At 41.2% G+C, this 25,422-nt stretch overlaps 2 protein-coding genes across 10 annotated transcripts in view; one reads left to right on the top strand and one right to left on the bottom strand.

Annotated features, from left to right (window-relative positions):
* The window catches only part of ACADSB (acyl-CoA dehydrogenase short/branched chain), a 52,344-nt gene extending 44,968 nt beyond the window's left edge, over positions 1-7,376 (bottom strand). Inside the window, exons 1-2 of one of the 3 annotated variants that reach the window (XM_086378065.1) lie at positions 7,274-7,376; positions 7,091-7,137 (exon numbers count right to left, since the gene is read on the bottom strand). In XM_086378065.1, the coding sequence (XP_086234191.1) occupies positions 7,091-7,137; positions 7,274-7,361 (135 nt within the window). In that variant the 5' untranslated portion in view covers positions 7,362-7,376. Of the gene's footprint in view, positions 1-7,090 lie in introns of all 3 variants that reach the window. The other 2 variants (XM_086378067.1, XM_086378064.1) reach the window with 2 other exon arrangements.
* IKZF5 (IKAROS family zinc finger 5) overlaps positions 7,337-25,422 on the top strand; it is a 38,820-nt gene continuing 20,734 nt past the window's right edge. For 3 of the 7 annotated variants that reach the window (XR_015155433.1, XM_086378071.1, XM_086378070.1), the window contains exons 1-4: positions 7,337-7,452; positions 18,294-18,490; positions 20,538-20,720; positions 21,316-22,159. Coding sequence is in view for 6 of the 7 variants with exons in the window: in XM_086378071.1 (XP_086234197.1) it covers positions 18,358-18,490; positions 20,538-20,720; positions 21,316-22,159 (1,160 nt within the window). In the remaining variant the exon portion in view is untranslated. Of the gene's footprint in view, positions 7,453-8,982; positions 9,106-18,293; positions 18,491-20,537; positions 20,721-21,315; positions 25,383-25,422 lie in introns of those variants that run through there. The other 4 variants (XM_086378072.1, XM_086378073.1, XM_086378069.1 and 1 more) reach the window with 3 other exon arrangements.

The raw sequence follows: 25,422 nt of genomic DNA, 5'->3' as shown, positions 1-25,422 counted from the left end.
ATTAGCATGTGAGACGAGTGCAATTGTGCGGTAGTTTGAGCATTCTTTGGCATTGCCTTTCTTTGGGATTGGAATGAAAACTGACCTTTTCCAGTCCTGTGGCCACTGCTGAGTTTTCCAAATTCGCTGACATATTGAGTGCAGCACTTTCACAGCATCATCTTTCAGGATTTGGAATAGCTCAATTGGAATTCCATCACCTCCACTAGCTTTGTTCGTAGTGATGCTTTCTAAGGCCCACTTGACTTCACATTCCAGGATGTCTGGCTCTAGGTGAGTGATCATACCGTGATTATCTGGGTCGTGAAGATCTTTTTTGTACAGTTCTTCTGTGTATTCTTGCCCTCTCTTCTTAATATCTTCTGCTTCTGTTAGGTCCATACCATTTCTGTCTTTTATCGAGCTCATCTTTGCATGAAATATTCCCTTGGTATCTCTAATTTTCTTGAAGAGATCCCTAGTCTTTCCCATTCTGTTGTTTTCCTCTATTTCTCTGCATTGATTGCTGAGGAAGGCTTTCTTATCTCTTCTTGCTCTTCTTTGGAACTCTGCATTCAGATGTTTATATCTTTCCTTTTCTCCTTTGCTTTTCGCTTTTCTTCTTTTCACAGCTATTTGTAAGTCCTCCCCAGACAGCCATTTTGCTTTTTTGCATTTCTTTTCTATGGGAATGGTCTTGATCCCTGTCTCCTGTACAATGACACGAACCTCATTCCATAGTTCATCAGGCACTCTATCTATCAGATCTAGGCCCTTAAATCTATTTCTCACTTCCACTGTATAATCATAAGGGATTTGATTTAGGTCATACCTGAATGGTCTAGTGGTTTTCCCTACTTTCTTCAGTAGATTGGGAAACAGTGGAAACAGTGGCTGACTTTATTTTTCTGAGCTCCAAAATCACTGCAGATGGTGACTGCAGACATGAAATTAAAAGATATTTACTCCTTGGAAGGAAAGTTATGACCAACCTAGACAGCATATTAAAAAGCAGAGACATTACTTTGTCAACAAAGGTCCATCTAGTCAAGGCTATGGTTTTTCCAATGGTCATGTATGGACGTGAGAGTTGGACTGTAAAGAAAGCTGAGCACCGAAGAATTGATGCTTTTGAACTGTGGTGTTGGAGAAGACTCTCAAGAGTCCCTTGGACTGCAAGGAGATCCAACCAGTCCATCCTAAAGGAGATCAGTTCTGGGTCTTCATTGGAAGGACTAATGTTGAAGCTGAAACTCCAGTATTTTGGCTACCTGACGCGAAGAGCTGACTCATTTGAAAAGACCCTGATGTTGGAAAGATCGAATGCAGGAGGAGAAGGGGACAACAGAGGATGAGATGGTTAGATGGCATCAGCGACTCAATGGACATGAGTTTGGGTAAACTCTGGGAGTTGGTGATGGACAGAGAGGCCTGGCATGCTCTGGTTCATGGGGTTGCAAAGAGTCAGACTCGACTGAGGAACTGAACTGAGCTGAACTGAAAGAATTACTTTAAAAGTATATTAACACAGTGGGATATAATTACACACCTATCAGAATGGCTATACTAAAACAATCTACTGAGAACTCCAACTGCTGGCAAGGAGGAGAAACAGGATCTCCCGTACCCTGCTGGGAAGAATGGACAATGGTAGGGCTAAGGTGAAAAACAGTTTCAAAGTGAAAGCAAAGTGAAAGTGTTAGTTGCTCTGTCCTGACCAACTCTGGGACCCCATGGACTGTAGCCCACCAGGATTCTCTGTCCATGGCATTTTCCAGAAGAATACTGGAGTGGGCTGCCATTTCCTCTTGAAAATATATATGAGTTACTCCAAAAAGGAAATAGAAGAAGAGGAGGAAGGTCCTTCATACCAAGATAATACATACAAGATTCGATAATACATACAAGATTAAATGTCAGTTTGCTTAATTATGGGCTTCTCAGGTGGCTCAGGGGTGAAGAATCCACTTGCAATGTAGGAGATGAAACTTCGATCCCTGGGTCAGGAAGATCCCTGGAGGAGGGCACAGTAATCCACTCCAGTATTCTTGCCTGAATCACCCCATGGACAGAGGAGCCTGGCGAGCTATAACAGTTAATGGGGTCACACAGTCAGACATGACAGAAGCGACTTAGCACGCATGCATGCGCTTAATTATGTTCATTTCTTGTTACTGCTTTAGGTTAATTAACCTAATCAAGATGAGAACTGTAATTTTCTGAGGTTTTTATGCTCCATGAGAGGATAAAGGCGTAATATGGCATATAAACAGTTCTATAGATTGATAGGTCAATTAACACAGAATTTAGATTTGGAAGATACAGCTCCTAGTCAATTCTGACTAAACATAGGATAGCCATTAAAGATCTGACATAAGTACTGCATACCTCATTGTAGGTTTTAAAGCTGGTCCTTTTTCTGTTTTAATATGCTCGAGCCAAAACTTTAGCAACAGAATCTCTTGAATCCCTGCATGCTTTCTCTCCAAACAGTAGCTTCTCTTCTAAGGTGTTCCCCAAAACTACTGAACATGTAATCTCTCCCTTCCATTACTCTCTAGCTCTTCATTCCAGTCACTAGTAGTTCCTAACAATGCCACCACCTTCTAGAAGAACAGCAGACTGCCTCAAGAGTGGGCTAAATCAACCAAGACAGAGTACAGTGACAGGAACCAGCATAAAGGAGACCTGTTTGCCTTCTGTGTAACCTTTGCAAGTCAGCACATTCTCCTTCCCAAACCACCAGTGCACAAAAATGAAAGTGTCTCTTTCAATTCTGGTTTCCTCCGTGTGTATGCCCAGCAGCGGGACAGACACGTGTACCCCAACGTTCACTGCAGCACTGTTTATAATAGCCAGGACATGGAAGCAACCTAGATGTCCGTCAGCAGATGAATGGATAAGAAAGCTGTGGTACATATACACAATGGAGTATTACTCAGCCATTAAAAAGAATACATTTGAATCAGTTCTAATGAGGTGGATGAAACTGGAGCCTATTATACAGAGTGAAGTAAGCCAGCAAGAAAAACACCAATACAGTATACTAACGCATATATATGGAATTTAGAAAGATGGTAACGATAACCCTGTATGTGAGACAGCAAAAGAGACACAGATGTATTGAACAGTCTTTTGGACTCTGTGGGAGAGGGAGAGGGTGGGATGATTTGGGAGAATGGCATTGAAACATGTATAATATCATATATGAAATGAATCGCCAGTCCAGGTTCGATGCATGATACTGGATGCTTGGGGCTGGTGCACTGGGATGACCCTGAGGCATGGTATGGGGAGGGAGGGGGGTTCAGGATGGGGAACATGTGTACACCCATGGCGGATTCAAGTTGATGTATGGCAAAATCAATACAATATTGTAAAGTAATTAGCCTCCAATTAAAATAAATAAACTTATATTTAAAAACAAATAAATAAATAAATAAGGAAAAACAAATGAAAGCAGAGATTAACTTCCCTTTATTTCCAAAGGAATCTTAAAAGAAGGAATTATTAATGAATCTGGTTTTTCAATTGTGCAATTAACTTGGCTCCAATACCTTCTGGGAGCTGGGAGTTTCTTTGACCCTTCCTCCTCTTCAGGGAAACCAGGCTGGTAGCAGATAAAACAAAGAACGGAGTTAGCACAGCTAAGTTGCAGAACAGGCGTGGCACAGTCCAGTGCCAGCAGGGGCCAGGTGGCTGCCAAAGCAATGATGACAGCGCTAGTGCCTCGAGCAGTTATTCATGGTTCAGTGAACCAAGGTTTTTAATCCAGCATCATAAATTTTCAATCCAGCATCATAAATTTACCCTGGGTTAGGGGGCTGTATTCGGAACTTCTCAAAAAACATTTGCCTTTGCTTTCCTTAGGTTGTTTTACGTGGCACAATCTCTGCTTGTACTTCTGCTCTTACGAAAGGACTTGAAATAGCCCTCTCCTTCTTTTGTTCCAGTTCTGAATAAAGTACATTTGCCACAAAGCCTCCTCGGATATCCTACATTTAATCTTCTTTTGCTTTGCCTTTCTGCAACATTCACCCAGAATGGATTGTAATGTACCCCAAGAGGCACAGACTTGTGCTCTCTGGAGCTTCAGGCCCTCAGATGTCCCATGCTCATCTGTGACTTCGGCTAATACCTACTTCTTTAGTTCTTATTTTTCTGATTTCCAGATCCTCATCCTGCCCAGCTTCCCAAACTCTCCAGAGATACGTTTCACTGACATTTTTAAAAATTGAAAGTCTAGCAGAGCATTATTTTCCCTCTGTTCTCCCTAAATCACTTTTCCTCCAAACATTCCAATCTTTGCCCATCACTAAGCCACTCCATTTAGAAAACGTGTAATTTCTCCATCTCAATGGGAGTCTAAGATAGGGTTAGTACTCAAGGATTGTAAGCGAAAGGAGAAAGAATCTTATGGCTGCCAGAGAAGATCTTTATGGTTAGCCTTTGGGGCACCAGAGAGAAACGAGGGTGGTAAACAAATTGCAAAGAAATACCGTCCTTTTTGTACTGATGAGTAATAGCATTATAAATGCTGTGTAAACAAAAAAGGCTGTTGTCTGTGACTGTGGGCAATGCTGTTTGGGCTATATTCACTGCTATAGGAACAAGTACAGACAGACATAACCTCTGAACATGGTAGAGTCTTGCCAGCTGAATTCGTTCCATCCTTCTGCAAGCACGACATCAGCTATCCTGGCACAATTACTCCTCATTCCAACCTCCACACCTTTGTTAATACATCTCCTTGGTCTGGAAGCTTCACCCCTCTGAGCTTTACTTAAACCTAAGATATCCCTTTTTTTGGTGCTCATGTCAACCCCCACCTCCTGTAAGCACATCTCTCTGAACTATTTATTTTAGCACTGGCAATAATTCATGCGAGGCAATAATAAGCTAACACTTAAAGAGAGCCGACTCTATGCTGGGCACTGTTCCAAGTGCTTCACTCACACCTACATATGAATTAATTTAATCTTCACAATGATCCCACTGTATAAGTACTGTTATTCTCCCCATTTTACAGGTCAAGAAACTGAGACCCAAAGTGGTTAAATAAGCTGCCCATGACCTGAGCTATCAGTCTACGGAACCCACGTTCTAACCCACTCTGCTACAGGCAACATCCTGTCCATCAGCTTTTGCTAACTTATGTAACAGACCTACAAGTGAAAGTGAAAGTCTTGACTCTTTGCGAGTCCATGGACTATACAGGCCATGGCATCCTCCAGGCCAGAATACTGGAGTGGGTAGCCTATCTCTTCTCCAGGTTATCTTCCCAAGCCAGGAATCGAACCCAGGACTCCTGCATTGCAGGCAGATTCTTTATCAGCTGAGCCACAAGGGAAGCCCAAAGAGCTCCAAAGGCCACAATAACAAATCCAAACAATAGGCTTTTGATATCTGAGGAAGAGGAGGCATTGGTGCAGGAAGGTTAAGTTTAGAAACAGACTGTGGAGAAATTAACTGACAACATGGAGTTGGTCAGGCTCTCCTGTCCCACTCTCATGGTCTCACACCTTATGTTCTGTAAACAATGATATTCTGACCTTGGTAGCACTGGGCCTGTCCGCCCCCTTGGCCATGGGCCACTTTGTCTGTCTTAGTACATCAGTAAGTAGTCTTTGAAGACTCCTTGCTGCTGCTGCCACTGATCAGAGAATAAACATGTCTGCAGTCCCCGCAGCTCCTTCAGTCTTCTTCCAGCTTCCCTGGTCTTGCCTTATCTACTCTGGGTTCAGTGAACAGTGTGAGTGGCAAGACACAGACCAGTTAGAACACCAGCTCTACCATTTTCTAGTTAATAGACTTTAGCAAGTCAAGTCACTTAACCTTTTTTAGTGTGAGCCTCTGCTTCTGAAAGATTATAAACTAATTTTTAGAATGGTTGTGAGAATTAAATGATACAGGTAAAGCACCAAGCACATGGCTGCCACATAGTATGTGATCAATAAATGTTGGCTCTAGAGCATGAAAGAGGCTCAAATTGTGAATTACAGTGGCCTTTCTTTGCTAAAGTATTACACAGTGGTTATAAAATGGTATTAAACAATAACCAAAAAAACATAGTTCTTTGTGACAACACACTAATGTGATTTTACTAATTTCCTTAATACCCTAAGCCTGTAACAGAGCCAAACATTAATTATCTCTAATGAAACAAAACGCCTTGCCTCTGGGTATCAGACTGAAACAGCAGAGGGCCTATAACTCACTAAAGACAAAAGCAAATAAGTATAAAAAGCAAACAGCCAGCAGTGGGAAAGTTCCCATAAAGTGCACCAACAAACGGGAGTGCATTGGGATAGTTCTGGAAAGCGCATCTTAAGGGCTGAAGGTTCAATGTGATGAGAACCCGACGCAAGAGTCTACAGTTTTTGGAGGTCTGGAAAGCGGAGTTCGGTACAACTCCTGAGAGGTAGGTTTCAGTTCCCTTTCTAGGGAGAGGGATAGGAAAAGGTTCCCCTGTGTCACGATGCCACGGTGAGCCTACCCGTGCAAGATGCTCGCGTCCCAGCAGGGTTAAAGGGCAGAGGAAATTCTCCTTCTGGCCGGTGAGGCCCACCAACTCCGAGGTCCCTTTCTAACTCTGGAGCAGGGCCGCGTTACAGAGGACCGGCGTGAACACTGCGCAGAATGAGGCTGCTCACACTTCAACAATCTTTTTAGGGGGTAAGGGTAGGCGGTGAAAATGTATTGGGAAAAGCCGGCATCAGTAAGTGACATCTCTGCAAAATGCCTCCAAAGATTCTCAGGACCCAGTGACCTGCAAAAGCTTCCTTGCAGCTGTTGTCTCTCCGACCCCACGCAAGGTTGACTGCTCCTCCAAAGAAGCTTGTAGACCAGCCCCTCGCCTACTTCTCCCCAGCTGCTACTCCCAGCCTTCCTTACGGAAACTGAGGTCTGTTGGACCAGAGGCCTGGAAACAGGTCGGGGTCGTGGCCCGCCCGCGGTAACGGGTCTTGGGACAGACCTGGCGGAGGGAGGGAACAGCTGGTACAGGACAGGGACGGGGCATACACCACCCCAGTCCTGTTGGAAAAGACCCCTCTGCCGCTGCCAAGGTCATCTGGGACCTCCCCAAGAAGCCGGCCTCGAACGCACTCACCAGCGCGCCGCCGCGCAGCAGCCGAACAGTAGCTCGCTCCATCAGTGCTAGAAAACAGATGCTATCGATACCGCGAAGACGTGCGTGGGGCCCTTGGGCCGCACGCCAACACCTGAAGGCAGGTAGAGCCACAGCCTCGCCCACTCACCCGGCCCCGTGTCCCGACGGTACGCCGAGAGGGACAATAGCCTCTCTTCGCTTTTTCGTTCTGCTCACGCGAGAGTTGGGCACGGCAGTGGGGCGGGAAGGGAACCGGAGACACAACAAACATGGCGGCGGCGGTGACGAAGACGGCGGGGGCGACGGCGACGGCAGCGGCGTTGAACGAGGCGGTGGGGGTTCCTCGGTGCGACTGTCAGGCGGTAAGTAGCTGGTCGTCGGCTCGGACGGCGGTGACAGGGCTGAGCAGAGCGGTTATGGAGGAGCGGCGGGGGGAAAGAGCCGGGTGTTCGCGACGGGCCGGCTGACTCCGCCCGGAACTCAGCCCCAGCGGAGGGGCGGGCGTGGTTGGTCGGTCGGTCGTTGGGGTCGCGACCCGGGACCTTCCTGACAGGAGCGCGGAGGGTGCGGTGTCTGGGCCTCCGGAGCCCCGAGGGAGCGGTGCCTGCGGTGGGGTCGCCGTCAGTTGGGGGCTTGGAGGCTCCTGGGTAGGGAGTAGCCTCTCTCGCTCTGACAGGTGGTCGCGGGGGCGGGGGCGCGCCCCGAGGTCCGCGTCATCACTAGGTCCCTGGGCCTGGGGGCTCCGCTGAGGCGCGGGTCTCCTAGGCGTTCCGAATCCTGGTGAGGATGCCACCCCGACGCCAGTTGCGGGCTGCAGGTTGGGAGGACTTTTAAAACCTCCCGTCTTTTATCAGACAGTCCTGTCTTGATCCTTTTCTACTACTTGAACACTCCCTCTACTTGGGGGGAGATGTGAGATGTAGGGAGGATTTTGCAACAAAGAACTGTTGAGGTTCGTGCAGGATTTAAATCTTAACGTAACTGGCTGAAGTGCGAGTAGCCAAGCCTTCCACCTCCTAAGTGCTCGGTAACTGAATCTAAAGTGAAGTTAAACCGGTTCCGGCTGCCCCTAACCGTGCGGCCCAGTTAGTGTCCCCTCAGTGTGCTGTTTAGGTCCGAAGAGGATCGACTAGTGGGAAAAGAAGTACAGGCTGTTTAAGTTGTGAGCTCTGAAGAACTTCAGTTTGGAAGACACACGACTTCTTTAGAATGACTATTTAAACATCTGAGCTAACAGTTTTACAGATTCCCTTTAGTTTTGATTTATGTTGTGCATTTAACACGACTATGTATGTCAATATAATCTTGGGAGTTCGTTACAGAGAATTGAGGTGTTTGGTGTTTTTTTTACCTCCAGGGATCCCAAGAGTTTCCCAAGGAAACCCGAAGTGTTTTGAGTTGCGATAGAGGCTAATAAAGATGGGGATCAGATACGCCGTTATTAGGCGTGCCTGGTGGGTTTGTTTTTTTAAACCTTTTCCCGCAAATGTTTCCCTGTGGGGCTAGGCTAGTACCTTGTTTTCATGCAGTTACAGCTGTTTGGCCGTACTAAGCCTGAGCCTTTTAGAAGTGTACTATGAACAAATGAAATAAATTATTTAATTTAGACAAAATTTTTGCCAAAAATGAAATCTTAAGAAATCCACCAGCGGGGAAAAAAAACGATAGTCACACTGATGCATGTTGAAGCTCTTTGTTGATTAGTTGGAGCTTTTGCTGAAATGAAGCTGCTGCTTTGGTCTTTACCTTTTAGCTTAGTTTTCTGGTACTAGTAAAATTGGCACGTTATTTTATTAGCTTATTAAACCTGTGTATGCTAATTTTTTGTCACAAAGGTTTTGATTTGTGGTATATTTTTCTTTGTGGAACTCTGTATGGCTTTTCAATTTTAGTTGAAATTCCCTCCATGGCCTTTGGGAGTCCCTTGGTGTGTCTCCAGAGTAAATTTCGATTACTCTACATTTCATCAATGTTGGAGTGGCAAGAAAAAGGAGGAACTGATTTGGGGTGAAAAGGTTAGATTGCATACATCTTTGTTTCTTCCAACGTGTTTTTATTTATGTTTTATAATTTCTCAAAGCCTCATAATGTCCCTTTTCCCTTTGAAGAACTTGCTTTTTTGACAGTTATGTAACCAGAGGAAATGTGTTCCAATTATTTCTGAAGTTCCATGTTCTCTGTACAAAGGAAGCATTTGATACGTATTCTGTAGCAATCAGTATAAAAGTATATATACACTCATTGAACTGCAGTCACTGTATGTATATAGGCTGTCTAAACCCCAAATTAAGTTATTGTAAAAGGAAGTTATTCAACTACTTTATGTAGATTAAATAAAATAGATCCTACTGCTGCCTAATCATGTTCTCAAAACCTCCTGTAGCTTATTAAAAAAATAGAGTTTGGGAGGAAGGTAGGTTAAAGAGCCCCTTCTCCTTCTCATATTACCTCTCTTTCTTATGATTGTCTTCTAATTTGCATCATGATGCCTCCGTTAGCTCCTAGTAAGAGGGCTTGTGGGTGTCTTGATGAGCAACTTCCCTTTCTTAGTTTGAGACTGAAGGAGATCAGAGGACTTGAATATCAGGACCCAGAGAAGGTCAGAGAAAAGTTTAAGTTACTTGCTTAAAGAGGTTTTTGTGTTCTTTTGGGATATCAAAACTTATTTCTTAGATGCTTCTGTCTTTCACTAGCATGGGTAATTTCTGGTTGTTTTGTAAGAACCTTATTGTGAGTTTTGAATGGGTAGTTGGGGAGAGCTGTTGGCATAAAAATAATTTAGGTGCATTCTAGCCAATTTCTATATAGACATGTATCTAGAACCTGTGGAATACCATGCCAGCTTAACTTTAATCAGAGGGATCACAGGGAGGACTCAGAATTTTGCTGTATAATAGGAAATAATAATCATGAAGTATGGTAATGAGGACATTATAGTTTGCTGATTCTGAAAGTAGATTTTTATGTTAACATTTGCAAAAGTTTTAAACACTGTCTTAGCTGCATCTCTAAATACCAGTTAATTTATGGAGTTCTTAAATTAAACATTCGGTCCTGAGACTAATGAGTACTTTATTAAAGATAGGAAGATGGTTTGGATACAAAAACCCTTAAATTTTTTTCCCTCGATATCAGGAAGTCTTCTGTGGTTTCAGAATTATTGTTCTTTTTCTAATTATTGTGATTAGAACTGCTGACTTGAACTGTAGACTCTATTCGTATTTAGGCATATCATATATACTTGCTTGTTTTATAGACTAGACCCCGCAAGGGCTTGCAAGTCTGCCGTGGGGGAGGGGTCTTGCAGGTCTGCGTGAGAGGAGGTGATGTAGGTCGAGTGGGCACAAAAATGCTTAGGGATGGAATGACAGTTTTTAAATCATTGCAGGATATCTGTGGTTATAAACCATATCGATATATTTAAAATTCTTAAGAGTAGAGTTTCTCTCAAGTTTACAGTGTTCAGTTCAGTCGCTTAGTCAAGTCCAACTCTTTGCAACCCCATGGACTGCAGCACACCAGGCCTCCTCGTCCATTACCAGCTCCTGGAGTTTACTCAAACTCATGTCCATTGAGTTGGTGATGCCATCCAAACCATCTCATCCTCTGTCATCCCCTTCTCCTCCTGCCTTCAGTCTTTTCTCAGCATCAGGGACTTTTCAAATGAGTCAGTTCCTCATATCAGGTGGCCAAAGTATTGGAGTTTTTCAGCTTCAGCATCAGTCCTTCCAGTGAATATTCAAGACTGATTTCCTTTAGGATGGACTGGTTGGATCTCCTTGCAGTCCAAGGGACTCTCAAGAGTCTTCTCCAACACCACAGTTCAAAAGCATCAATTCTTCGGTGCTCAGCTTTCTTTATAGTCCAACTCTCACATCCATACGTGACTACTGGAAAAACCATAGCTTTGACTAGACAGACCTTTGTTAGTAAAGTAACGTCTCTGCTTTTTAATATACTGTCTAGGTTGGTCATAACTTTTCTTCCACGGAGCAAGCGTCTTTTAATTTCATGGCTGCAGTCACCATGCGCAGTGATTTTGGAGCCCCCAAAAATAAAGTCTCTGACTGTTTCCATTGTTTCCCCATCTGTTTGCCATGAAGTAATGGGACCAGATGTCATGATCTTTGTTTTCTGAATGTTGAGCTTTAATAAAGCCAACTTTTTCACTCTCCTCTTTCACTTTCATCAAGAGGCTCTTTAGTTCTTTGCTTTCTGCCATAAGGGTGGTGTCATCTGCATATCTGAGGTTATTGATATTTCTCCCAGCAATCTTGATTCCAGCTTGCGCTTCATCCAGTACAGTGTTTCTCATGATGTACTCTGCATATAAGTTGAATAAGCAGGGTGACAATATACAGCCTTAACGTACTTCTTTCCTGATTTGGAACCAGTCTGTTGTTCCATGTCCAGTTCTTACTGTTGCTTCTTGACCAATGTCTTCCCTTTTTTCATTGGCATCCTTTGTGGTGGTTTTTTTAAGTCCATCGTGCATTTTGATTGAAAATCAAATTTATGGCGGGAAACAGAGTGAAATTTGTAATGTGACAATGTGATAATAGCCAGGACTGTCAGAATATGCCAGCCATCCTCTGTGATTAGGCTCATTTGTGTTCTTAAAACTTGAGACGCATGTATAAAAATGTCCTGCATTTTTTCCCTGCAGTCTTGTGCATTTTCCCCCCTGCCTTGTCGTGTGTAGTTCAGCAGTGTTATGCTTTCTAATCAGGATTTGGTAAAATTTATCTTGCTTGTTTAAGAAGTATATTCAGATACTTTCCAGTGGAAACATCGGTTTTTATATGAAGTGATCGGCAAAAAGTGATGCTAAGTTGAAATGAAACAGGAGGATTTCTTTCTAAACCACAGCCTTTATAATTAGAACACAATCTGTAGGGCCTTAACAGCTTTTATATTTAAAAAAAACAATTTCCCAGATCTTATTCTTTTCTATTTTTTTTGGGTGGGGAGCCTTTACCTGTGTTGACTGGCAGTAGTAATAGCAGACATTCTTGCGTTCTTGATTCTAGGGGGAATGCATCTAAATTTTCTCCCTTAGTTGTGATGTAGATTTTCGGAAGTTAGCCTTTAGCAGCTTGAGGAAGTTTGTTGTTTCTTTGTACCCAGTGCTGCTACTCTGTTTTTCTATGTGGGTTGGCAGTCTTTTCTCACTAGAAATTTCCTATTACTCCCTTTGTCTTTGAGGTTTTAAAATTTCACAATAATGTGTCTAAGTGTTATTTTATTACATGTTCTATTTTGCACTCTGCTCCCTTTCAGATTGAAATGAAAGAAATCTTTAATTCTGGAAATTTCTTGATTATTTCTTTAAAAAGCATTTCTCTTTATTTTTCTCTATCATTTTGGAATTTATTCTGCATCTTTATCTGCTATTATTTCTTACCTTTTTATGTACATTTTTATGTTTCTCCCCATCCCTGTATATTTTGAGGTGTGTTTTTCAGGTTTATTGAGATATAATCTTATCATTTCAGTCGCTCGGTGATGTACAGTTCTTTGCTACCCCATGGACTGCAGCACACCAGGCTTCCCTGTCCATCTTCTTATAGATTATTTTTATTTTTTTGGCTACACTGTGCAGCCTGGAGGATCTTAGTTGCCTAATCAGGGATCTAACCCATGCCCCCTGCTGTGGAAGTGTGGAGTTTTAACCACTGGACCGCCAGGGAAGTCCCTATTACAGATCATTATTATTATTATTATTATATTTTTTAATTTTATTCTTGATGATCTTTTTCATTGTACCTGACTGGCCAACTTTTTCTTTTTTCCTAAGCAAAGGGCAGATTTTAAAGGACAAATAATTGGCAGAATCAAGTAAAGTCATAAATATTAATACAGTGATTAGGAAGCATAGAAAAGCAGTTCGGCCTACCAGACAGGATGGGAAAACAACTGAAGCAAACTGTTCAGAAGCCAGCAGTAATCCTTAAGACTGAGAAAGCTGAGCCAGATTAAAGCGAGTGAGTTAAAGAGGTGGCCTAAAGGAGGAAAATGAGAAGAGATGAGTTTGGGAAATTGTAAATTGATTTGGGAAATTGCAAATTGGAATATATGAATAATGGAGAAAAGTGGACCATGTTTGTTTCATTGTAACCACAGATGAGATATATAAAATGGTAACATAAGACACTTGGAATTTTGGACAGTGGGGAATTTCTTAATCTAAGGTATAACCATTTTTGGCTGCAGAAATAGCTGCTGTTGTCTGAAAACATACCATAAACTACACATCTTGCAAGATACTTACACTTATGTGTAAAACTTAAAACAGTACTACAAATTGGTACTGTTATCTCATTTTACAAAATAGGAAACTAAGGCTAGAGAAGACCCTGTTCAGAGCCTTTAAGGTAGTAGCTTTAACCTGCTGCTGCTGCTGCTAAGTCACTTCAGTCGTGTCTGATTCTAATACCACAATAATATTCTGTTCATCCAGAGGACAGACTTTCAGTAGCCTCAACTTTGTAGAAAATGGTGAAAAGAGACAGTAATAATAATGACCCCCTAGGCATCTTCTAAAAAAGGAGCAAAGAAACTATTCAAACATGTTGCCTTAAGAAAAGTGAGAATTACCTGCAGGTTCTTACTTGGCTGAATGTGTCTGGAGTAAAGAACAAATTAAATGTTAGGAGAGAGGAAGGCAGGAAAGACAAAAATAAAATGTATCGATCTGGGGCCAGTGAACAAGGGAAACCAAACCAGCCCCCGTGTTCTTATTGGTTCCTCAATTCAATTCAGTTCAGTTCAGTCGCTCAGTCTCAATCGTGCCTGACTCTTTGCGACCCCATGAATTGCAGCATACCAGGCCTCCCTGTCCATCACCAACCCCCAGAGTTCACTCAGACTCACGTCCATCGAGTCAGTGATGCCGTCAAGCCATCTACATCCTCTGTCGTCCCCTTCTCTTGCCCCCAATCCCTCCCAGCATCAGAGTCTTTTCCAATGAGTCAACTCTTTGCATGAGGTGGCCAAAGTACTGGAGTTTCAGCTTCAGCATCATTCGCTCCAGAGAAATCCCAGGACTGATCTCCTTCAGAATGGACTGGTTGGACCTCCTTGCAGTCCAAGGGACTCTCAAGAGTCTTCTCCAACACCACAGTTCAAAAGCATCAATTCTTCAGCGCTCAGCTTTCTTTGTAGTCCAACTCTCACATCCATACATGACCACTGGAAACACCATAGCCTTGACTAGATGGACCTTTGTTGACAAAGTAATGTCTCTGCTTTTTAATATGCTGTCTAGGTTGGTCATAACTTTCCTTCCAAGGGGTAAGTGTCTTTTAATTTCATGGCTGCAGTCACCATCTGCAGTGATTTTGGAGCCCAGAAAAACAAAATCAGCCACTGTTTCCACTGTTTCCCCATCTATTTGCCATGAAATGATGAGACTGGATGCCATGATCTTAGTTTTCTGAATGTTGAGCTTTAAGCCAACTTTTTCACTCTCCTCTTTCACTTTCATCAAGAGGCTCTTTAGTTCTTCACTTTTTGCCATGAGGGTGATGTCATCTGCATATCTGAAATTATTGCTGTTTCTCCCAACAATCTTCATTCCAGCTTGTGCTTCCTCCAGCCCAGCATTTCTCATGTTGTACTCTGCATATAAGTTAAGTAAGCAGGGTGACGATATACAGCCTTGACGAACTACTTTTCCTATTTGGAACCAGTCTGTTGTTCCATGTCCAGTTCTAACTGTTGCTTCCTGACCTGCATATAGGTTTCTCAAGAGGCAGGTCAGGTGGTCTGGTATGCCCATCTCTTTCAGAATTTTCCACAGTTTATTGTGATCCACACAGTCAAGGCTTTGGCATAGTCCATAAAGCAGAAATAGATGTTTTTCTGGAACTCTCTTGCTTTTTCCATGATCCAGCGGATGTTGGCAATTTGATCTCTGGTTCCTCTCCTTTTCTAAAACCATCTTGAATATCTGGAAGTTCACAGTTCACGTATTGCTGAAGCCTGGCTTGGAGAATTTTAAGCATTACTTTACTAGCGTGTGAGATGAGTGCAATTGTGCCGTAGTTTGAGCATTCTTTGGCGTTGCCTTTCTTTGGGATTGGAATGAAAACTAATTGTTGTATAACACAATCAGTAGTAGCAACACTGTCAAGTTAGTCTATTTCTAGTAGATTTCTAGTTAAAGTTAATTAAAATAGAAGTTTTTGTTTTTAAAATGTTGGTCAAGTTTTCTGGGACCTCCTTGCTGGTCCAGTTTCTAAGACTCCATGCTGCCAATGCAGGGGGCCAGGCTTTGATCCCTGTCAGGGAGCTAGATCCCACATGCTGTAACTAAAGACCCTGTACGCTGCAACTAAGACCCAAAGCAGCCAAAAAAATAAATTTTTTTTTTTAAAGTTGATCACGCTTTTGTTAATTGGAAAATGGGCTTTTACCTCATTTCCACAACACTGTAATTCTTGCCACGGAAACACTTAGGCTGAAAAGGGTGGTGGCTCAGACCATAAAGAAAAGAACCCAGAGTGGTCCAAATATTCTTGAAGGAGAAAAACAACTGGTGGACTTAAATTACTGAGATATTAAGATTTTTATTACTGAGACTATGTGGTGGTAGTGTGAGGACAGACAAAAATAGGCCAATGGAACAGAATGAAGAATCCAGAAATAGCATCTCATATATCATCTGGTTTAGAAAGGTGAGAAAAGAGGCTGGTGGAGAAAGACTGGTCTATCAAATGCATGTTGCTAGGATAGTTGGATATCTCCATGGGGAGAAAAAGTGTATTTTGACTTGTAACTTTACAATACACAAAGCTCAATTCCAGATAAAAATATGAAAGGTAAAAACATAATAAAAATTTCACAAGAAAATACAGGAGAACATCTTCATGTAAAATATAGGCAAGGATACCAGCAACTCTAAATGTAAAGGTAGGGGAGGATGGGTAAATTGGACTATATTAAGAACTTCTGTTCATCAAAAGTTACCATTAAGAAAGTGAAAAGTCGAGCCACAGAGTGTGAGAAGTTCTCAAGATATACATATCTAATAAAGGGCTTCCCTGGTGGCTAGTAAAGAATCCACCTGCAATGCGGGAGACATGGGTTCGATTCCTGGATTGGGAAGATCCCCTGGAGGAGGGCATAGCAACCTACTCCAGTATTCTTGCCTGGAGAATCCCATGGACAGAGGAGCCTGGTGGGCTACAGTCCATGGGGTTGCAAAGGGTCGGACACGTCTGAGCGACTAAGCACAGCACGATAAAGAACTCATATCCAGAATATTGTGAAGAACTCTTACATATTAATTAGATGGACAACCTGATAGAGAAATGAACAAAAGACTTGAACAGATGCTTCACTGGGTATGAAATAGAGGTTATATAAGTGGGAAGTTAACAAGTACATAGCTTAATTAATTATCAAGTCATACAAATTAAAACCAGTGTGATACCACCATACACCCATCAAGATGGCTAAAATGAAAAAGGCAAAAAAATACCTGGGCGTTGGTGAGGGTGTGTGGCAACAAGACTCTTGTTCTGCACTGATGGGAGTACAGATCGGTATACTCACTTTGAAAAACTATCTGGCATTATCTGAAGCGGAACATATGCATACCCTTTGGGCCAGCAGTTTCAGCTGTCAGGGATGTAGAGCCCTTGGTGGTACACGGCGGGGCTCCTGGCATGCTGGTAGCCTTCTGTTTCTAGACATTAGTGTTGATTTCATGGATGTGTTCATTTTGTGACAATTCACCAAGCCTCTACCCTTAGGACTGCTGTGCTTTTCTGTGTGTGTGCTATGCTCTGAGAAAAAATTAAGCATATATACTGAGACATGACTGACCTTTAGCTTTAGATGCCTACTGCTGGCTATCAAAGATAACTTTCTTAGATAGTAAATTACTCATTAAGTAGTTGGGGTTTAGGGAAAGAAATTTTTAGCATAAGGCGTATTTTAGAACATGTGCATAAATATGTTTTTATTGGAAGGAAAAACTTGTTGTCTCCTACGTGCTAGACTTCCTCAGCTTGTTTTTACTAGAAAACTTTTTGGTTATTTGATTTGTGAATTTGGGCCAAACACCTATGTGAAGACCAGTTTTTAGTTTATAATTGCAAAATCTGACATGAGAGTTTCTCTCCGTCAGCATCAGGTATTTCTTTCTTTTCTGTAAAATTTTTTTTTCTTTTTCTCAGAATGAGTAGGATGGTGAGTGGTGGTAGAGGTGGTGATTTGGATTTCTAGGGCAGGGGTCACAAAGTTTCAGCCCGTAGGCCAAACCTGGCTCTGTGCCTGCTTGGACCCTGATGAATGAAAGATTGAGGGCAGGAGGAGAAGGGGACGACAGGATAAGATGGTTGGATGGCATCACTGACTCAATGGACATGGGTTTGTGTGGACTCCAGGAGTTGGTGATGGACAGGGAGACCTGACGTGCTGTGGTTCATGGGATCGCAAAGAGTTGGACACGACTGAGCAACTGAACTGAATTGAATTTAGACCATGATCATGTTTATTCCTATACATATTGTCTGTGGCTGCTTTTAGCTATAGTGACAGTCACAGGCTAAAATATTTCCTATCTGGCCCGTTTCAGAAAGTTTGCCACCACTGTTCTAGATCACCTACTTCTAGAGTTCTCATTCATGTGAGAATGTTGTTTTAAGACCCTTTGCTGTGTGATATGGTAGTCACTAGCCACATGTAGCTATTTCACTTTTAAATTAAACAAAACTCAAGTCATTTGTATGAGCCGCATTTGAGCACTCAGTAGCTGCATGTGGCGAGTGGCACCTGTACCGGCCAGCGCAGGCACTGGTACAGTGCCGTGGTACGGACGGCACCATGGGCATCGTCCAGAAGTTCTCTCCACCAGCCCTGTTTGAGCCACTTGGTTTCTCTACTGTCTCCTTCAATGATAATCCCTGCTGATATGCCGATTTCTTTCATCTGGGTTTTTCTTTTTGTAATTTCTTTCCATCCATTCAAACTAAGTTTGTATCCCAGTTTATTTAAATATTAAATATATGACTTGTTGACTGTTTTTTGTATGTCTTCTTTAGTTCACCAGGAAGATTATAAGGTATTTAAAAGCAGGGACTGTGTTCTCTTGCTTTGTAGTACCTGGCCCATAATAATCTTCGTCAGTGTTGTTGTTTTAATACATACTGCATCTCCCTAAATAGTGTAAAATTATTTTATTTTCCCCCTATAGGTATAACGAACTGTAAACTCCAGAAATATTCATATATATACACATATATATATCAAAATCAAAGATGGGTGAGAAGAAACCGGAGCCTTTGGACTTTGTGAAAGATTTCCAGGAATACCTAACTCAGCAGACCCATCATGTCAACATGATTTCTGGATCAGTTAGTGGGGACAAAGAAGCAGAGGCTCTTCAGGGAGGTAGATTCCTCTTAATACCATTAAATAATTCATTTTTTATACATGTAATGTTTGTGTGTTGTTATCCATAGTATGAAGCCACTGTTGCTCGCTAATGTGAATCATTCTCTTTTGGGCAGAAGATGGGCAGTTTTTTTTTTTTGTGTGTGTGTGTAATAAAGTTTTATTAAAGTATAAAGGAGATAGAGAAAACTTCTGACATAGGCATCAGAAGGGGGCAGAAAGAGTACCCCAGATGGGCAGTTTTTTTCCCCCTTCTTTAAACGGGTCAGGTTTTGCTGAGGGAGAGGACCCCCCCACCTCCCGCCCCCACCCCCGCCCCAGAGCTTACCCTGGGGTCCAGAGATGCGTTCTCTCCTGTGCAAAAGTTGGGGCTAAATTTCCTTCCCATTCTCCAGGTTCCATTAGCTAACAGTGGGTACAAGGAGCCCAAAGGGAGTCCATCTTCACTACACAAGGCCTTTGTATTAGACCTGAGACAAAATAGAGGTTTCTGTTTCTTCTCTTAAAATGAAGAGAGGGCCCACCATGTGTGCTCACCTAGGAGGTGAAACTAGCCAAGAGAAAGCAGTGAGTACTTGAACCTGTCCTGTCTGCCCTACAGAGAGACCGGCGGGTTTGCTCCCACACGAAGACTGGGGTCTCTTCCTGACCCTCGCTCGGGAGGCAGCAAACTGCAGCCTGTGGGCCCCATCTGGACTGCTGGTGTGGTTGCTAAGAGTGGTTTCTACATTTGTAAATGGTTGGTGGGAAAAAGAAAAATAATGTCATGACACATGAAAATTAACACGAAATTTAAACTTCAGCATCCATAGTTTTACTGAAACATAGCCATGCTTGCTGACCTATTTTCTATAACTGTTTTTGAGTTATAGCAGCAGAGTCGAGTAGCTGTGAGAGACCCCGTGGCCCACAAAGCCTGTATTTGCTATCTGACCCTTGTGGGAAAAGTATGCTAACCTTTGACCTAGATGGCCTAGGGCTTTGTAATCCAGGGACCAGCAACAGCAGAGAGCTGGTGAGAAATGCAAACCATCAGGTCCCACCCCAGATCTACTGTATCAGTAGGTGTATTTTAATACACTCCCCAAGTGATTCCATATGCACGTAAAATTTTGGAAGTTACTGCCTTAGAAAAGCAATGGGAGAAAGGGGGACACTGAGCCTTGTTGTCCCTCCAGTGCAATGGACCCATTGGATTTTGGACTTGCACCAACCAGCAAAGTCCCTTCTCTCCTCCTGGTGAGGTATGGAGGAAGCCGTAGAGCAGAGGGCTCAAACTGTCCATACATCCATGGCTGCCTCCTTAAGATGGTGTAGAAGTGCTTTTCCCATGAAATTGGAGGAATAGACACTCCCTCTTAATGCTCTAGTGTACAATTCCTGGACTCAGATCCGAGAGAGCAGGGTTGTAGTCCCCACCATCTGCTGGTTTTCCAGACCTGAGCACTTGCTCCTTCAGTTTACCTATACAAAGCAGTTGATTAAAATTGAACAGCAGAACATCTCTTAACTGAAATTCTTACAGGTTATAACATCCAGAGATATCAGGTACAATATTCCCCTTTATGTGCTTAATTAGAATTTTAAGATCCTAAATGCAACCCAGGGTCTAGAACATAGATGTAAGCTGAGTGGAACTATAAAACTCAACATGAATTACTCTAGATTAAATAGACTAGGATTTGTGAAGATGATCATGACAGCCCATTGTATTTGTAGAAGCGGCTAGAATCTTAAACATGTAATTGCCATCACTGTTTACTCCCCTTTTCTCCTTACCTGTCAGATAAAGGTAATGCCCTGTTCTCTTCCTCAAAAGCACATTGAGCACTGATATGTGTTAGTGATTTGAGACCCCCCTCATATGATGCTGCTTTTGTATGGAATTAATGTCAGTTCAGAAAGACTGTGTGATTTTTGTGAATTTAACTTTTATGCTAAGTGACCTGTCAGTTTATGAAAGATTTCCTACCACTCAACACTAAATTGCTAAATTGAGTTGATGCTAAGATGAATAATTTCTTTTGCTATACTTTGTTTGTAGCTGGAACAGATGGTGATCAAAATGGACTTGATCACCCATCTGTTGAAGTTTCCCTGGATGAAAACTCAGGAATGTTAGTAGACGGGTTTGAAAGGACCTTTGATGGAAAGCTCAAGTGTCGGTATTGCAACTATGCCAGCAAAGGCACCGCCCGGCTCATTGAACACATTAGAATTCACACAGGTAACAGAGAAGGGGCTGGAGAGGGGCCAAGGAGGGCAGGTTGATCTGTCATATAAATAGTTGAGATTGTTTGAAAATGAAGGTTGATGTAAGGTTTGAGTAAATGGAGAAGTGAATCCAGTTTTACAAAGCAATAGCATGACAGCATACAAGGAAGGAAGGTCCCTTGTAAGCTTTCCCTTCCTTAGCTATCTTCCTTTGTGATCTAAACTCAGTATCTGTCAGCTTCTCATGTTGGCCAGCTTAATGCTGAAGGCAGAATGAAGGATAAATATATTTATCTTTATCCTGTCTAAGTGCATTGCCATTGCAGACTAGGGAGGAGGTTTCTGTAAAATTGCAGGTGACACTGCTAACCCTTAGACGTTGCCTTAGCCATCCCTTCTGTGAAAGGAATATATTCCACTAGTCAGTATAGTATGAAGATTGTTGTATGCAGCTTCTTTAACGGATTTTAATAATCTTTTGTACATGTGTGTATTTCCGAAAAGCATTTTATTTTTGATGAGTTTCTAAATAATGAATGGACAAAATATGAAACTTTTCATAAATGAGCTACTCCTGCAGTTTCTCTCCCATTTTTCCTTTTAAACAGGTGAGAAACCTCATCGATGTCACTTGTGTCCATTTGCATCTGCCTATGAGCGTCATCTGGAAGCCCACATGCGTTCCCATACAGGAGAAAAACCATACAAATGTGAATTGTGTTCCTTCCGCTGCAGTGACCGAAGCAACCTGTCCCATCATCGAAGGCGCAAGCATAAAATGGTACCAATTAAAGGTACTAGGTCTTCCTTAAGCAGCAAGAAAATGTGGGGGGTTTTACAGAAGAAAACTAGCAACCTGAACTATAGCAGAAGAGCACTCATCAACTTAAGCCCACCTTCCATGGTGGTTCAGAAGCCAGACTACCTTAATGATTTTACCCACGAAATCCCAAATATCCAGACTGACTCCTATGAAAGTATGGCGAAAACTACACCAACTGGAGGCCTGCCAAGAGACCCCCAAGAACTCATGGTCGACAACCCTTTAAACCAGCTCTCAACTCTAGCTGGACAGCTGTCCAGTTTGCCACCTGAAAACCAAAACCCCGCGTCCCCTGACGTAGTTCCCTGCGCCGAGGAGAAGCCCTTCATGATGCAGCAGCCCTCCGCCCAGGCAGTGGTTTCTGCCGTGTCAGCAAGTCTTCCTCAGAGCTCCTCTCCCGCCAGCCCAGAGCCTCGGCCGCCACACGGCCAGAGGAACTACAGTCCGGTGGCAGGGCCGAGCAGTGAGCCAAGTGCCCACACAAGTACTCCAAGCATGGGAAACAGCCAGCCGAGCACTCCAGCTCCCACCCTGCCAGTCCAGGACCCGCAGCTTCTCCACCACTGCCAGCACTGTGACATGTACTTTGCCGACAATATCCTTTACACTATTCACATGGGATGTCATGGGTATGAAAATCCTTTTCAGTGTAACATATGTGGGTGCAAATGTAAAAACAAGTATGATTTTGCCTGTCATTTTGCAAGAGGGCAACATAACCAACACTGAACACAATCACACTCTGCTTTCCTCACTTGGCCTTTTTGTGTTTTGCAGTTTACTGTTGTTTTTTGTGGGGGAGGGGTGGGGTGGTGTCATCCCTAATAAGGTGTCTGCTAATTTAAAGTTTTATACATATAGAGTATAAGTTTGACAGTGGAAACAAAATGTCCGTTTTCTTTTTTCATAGAAGCCTCATCAGGGTCATTTATGTATTAGAAGAGTTGGACACATTGGTATCTTAACTTTTTTCCTTTCATTTAGACATTTGAGAATTTGAGTACAATCATAATCTTACAAGTGGTTATTTAAATTTCTCACATTTACAGTCCATAAAAACGTCAAGGCTGATGGATACTCTTGGTATTTCAACATCTAAATTACAGCTAGGTGTTATTTCTGCCATAATTTCAAAATGGTAGAATAAATTACTTTCTCTTTCAAAATCTATTCCAACTTATTTCAATGATATTTAGAGGAATTGCCTTTGAAATTGCCCTTAATTAAAAATTAGTTAACATAGCTTAGTTGTTAAATTAAGTTGTTTAATTTCAACTGGTAATAGTAAAGCAGTATCAGTGTAGTAAATCTTTCTTTTTTCCATAAGGGCAAATGTAAAACATTTAATTCTTTTAAAATTAAAGTTATAAATATATGAAGTAAAAGTTCTGAAAATAAATGAAACTTTAAAACTGTAAATTGAAAGTGGAGTTTAATATTTAAAATACCTGCTTATTCAGCTTCTAGTTTAAACACAGCAGTTTTCCATTGTATTCTTTTTATTGTAATTTATTTTAAAAACTACCAGTAAGTACTCCAGAACGCTAGAAATATCAGAGGGTTATCTATGAAGATGCCTTTTTTCCTTTTAATTTGAATTTTTCATTTAAATCTTCATTCTAATGTTACATATGAATTTTACAACCAACTGAGAATCTGTTATTCCTTCCATTCCTTTGATGACCAAAGAGGTACAGTGGAAGTCATCCATCTTATTCCTAGGAAATGCGGTCCTTCCAAACAAAAAAAAATCTGAAGTTTCCTTTTCCTGCCTTCTATCCATGTATTGCCCATAATTTTCAAGAAAAGGTAGATATAGAAACAAACGGGAAAATGTGTTGGTGAAGTAACATTTACAAAAATGAGAACATATGTCCACAACATTCTATTCTCCTCTTCAGAATTGGCTATTTAAGATATTTTCTGTGAATTCAAGTTATAACACTTACTTGCAGTTTTGCCAGTCTTTCATGTACAGCAAGAAAACTATATGAAAACTGTGAACTGAATCGTCGCCTTAGTAGAAGAGGATATAGATATAAAAATGCATTTAAACATATTTGTTTACAAAAATAAAACTTGCTATATAAATCTAGAATAATTTTGAATAGGAAGCTGTTGTTTTTATATTGTGTAATAACTAGCTTACTCTGAGGACAGCTTGGTCGAACAATAAAATATATTGTTACTAACTGTTGGTTTCTGTGTACTTTGCAAAATTTTTATTTTTAATTTGGTTCAATTCTTGAAAGTGTTACTAATTGGCTTCTTAAAGCAAACATTTTAATTATTAAGCATTAACTAAAAAGGACTTCTACTCTTAAAGTAAGTGAAAGGGAAATATTGGTGGTATCTGTCCACAAAAACCCCCAAGTGCCAAGTTTAATGGATATTTTGCTCTCTCTTCCAAATACTACAAAGCCATTAAAATGAGTTCTTGTGGTTTAATCTGGTCTCCACTGCACTGTGGAAAGAGCAGCACTGAGGAGTTTCTCTAGACAGCGCTCCTTGTCAGTCTGAGGCCTGTGAATCTCCAGTCTGCAGTCTCTTCTGCTCTGTTGCTTGGAGTTCTTGCTCCTCGGATCAGTTTTAGAGCAGCCTTTTGCAAATGTGTAACTTGACCCTCATATGTATATACTGTCAGAAACAGGGTGCTGTCATTTGGACGCTTTTGTATTTATTTTTTTCTTCTATTTTATTCTTCATATAAAAGCAATACCACAAAATAGAAAATGGAAGTTTTCATTAAACAAAAAGGAAGAACTCATGTTAAAAACAGTTTATTAACTGTATATTCTGGGCCAAACAGTGACAAATATGGTTTGTTTGTTTTTTTTCCTGACAATTAAAGATGCTTTGAAAGAGCATTTTAGTTAAGATAATTTTTTCATAATTACAAACTAGAATGTATAATGTTAAAATTCCTATGACTTAAAGAGCATAGTTGTATTCCAAAGGTATCAGTGCTTGAAAGCTACAGTTAATTCTAAATGCACTAATGTTTTTGAAGCAAATCTAACTTAGAAACTTTTTTAGTATTGTATATTTAAAAATATTTAGGGTTTTATTTAAATTTTTTGAGAATTCTGTATTGGAAAGATATTATCTTCCATTAAGTATTGAATATGTTTCTCCCATTTTATTTTTAATCATATATTTTATAGAAATGAGTTGATAAAAGTTTAACATGCACTATTTATAATACTTTGCTGATAACAGGCAATGTTTTGAAACTAAATTTATTTTTGTTCAGTGAACATAAGTTTAGATTTTTAAAGTTGGTAGATAATTTATCTCCACTAATATTTTTTTAAGAAACTGTGATGAGATTAACAGGGAATAATTTTATTTCAGATTTTTATTAATATAGTATGTAGCTACAACTTCTTGAAACTCAAGTAAAGGCTAGACTTTTACTTTGAAAAAATTTAATTGGATATTTTCCAGTGCTGTCTCATTTTAGAAATGTGTTTGCCATTCATCTGCAGAACTGTTTGACAAAGGGAATATTACCTAAAAAAATGTCCAGAGATAAACCTCATTTAAGTTCTACAAAAATATTTATCAAATGGAAATATTATTTTTAAGAAATTCCCTGCTAAGGACTTTTCATTAAGTAGTCTTAGAGGTTATATGATTTCTTGAACTTGGTTTCATTAATATGTACTTTGATGTAAAGAACGTATTTTGTATGTAAAATATAAAACTTGAGTATGGTTGCAGAACACACTATATTGTTTAGGGATTCCAGAGAGCAGTTTAATGCTGAAATAACTCTATCTAGTATGTAGTTCATATTGTGAATGAAGCTTTGCTTTTGTAATGTATGAATAAAAAAATCACACTTTCTAATGGATCTCGATTTTTCTTTTTTGAAAACTAGGATCCAGTT

This window comes from Bos grunniens, chromosome 26, assembly GCF_055505025.1.
Source record: "Bos grunniens cultivar Pamir isolate PY7600 chromosome 26, Bosgru_T2T1.0, whole genome shotgun sequence".
Lineage (NCBI taxonomy): Eukaryota > Metazoa > Chordata > Mammalia > Artiodactyla > Bovidae > Bos > Bos grunniens.
The sequence above is the reverse complement of the archived record's forward strand: the minus strand, read 5'-3'. Positions and strand labels throughout refer to the sequence as shown.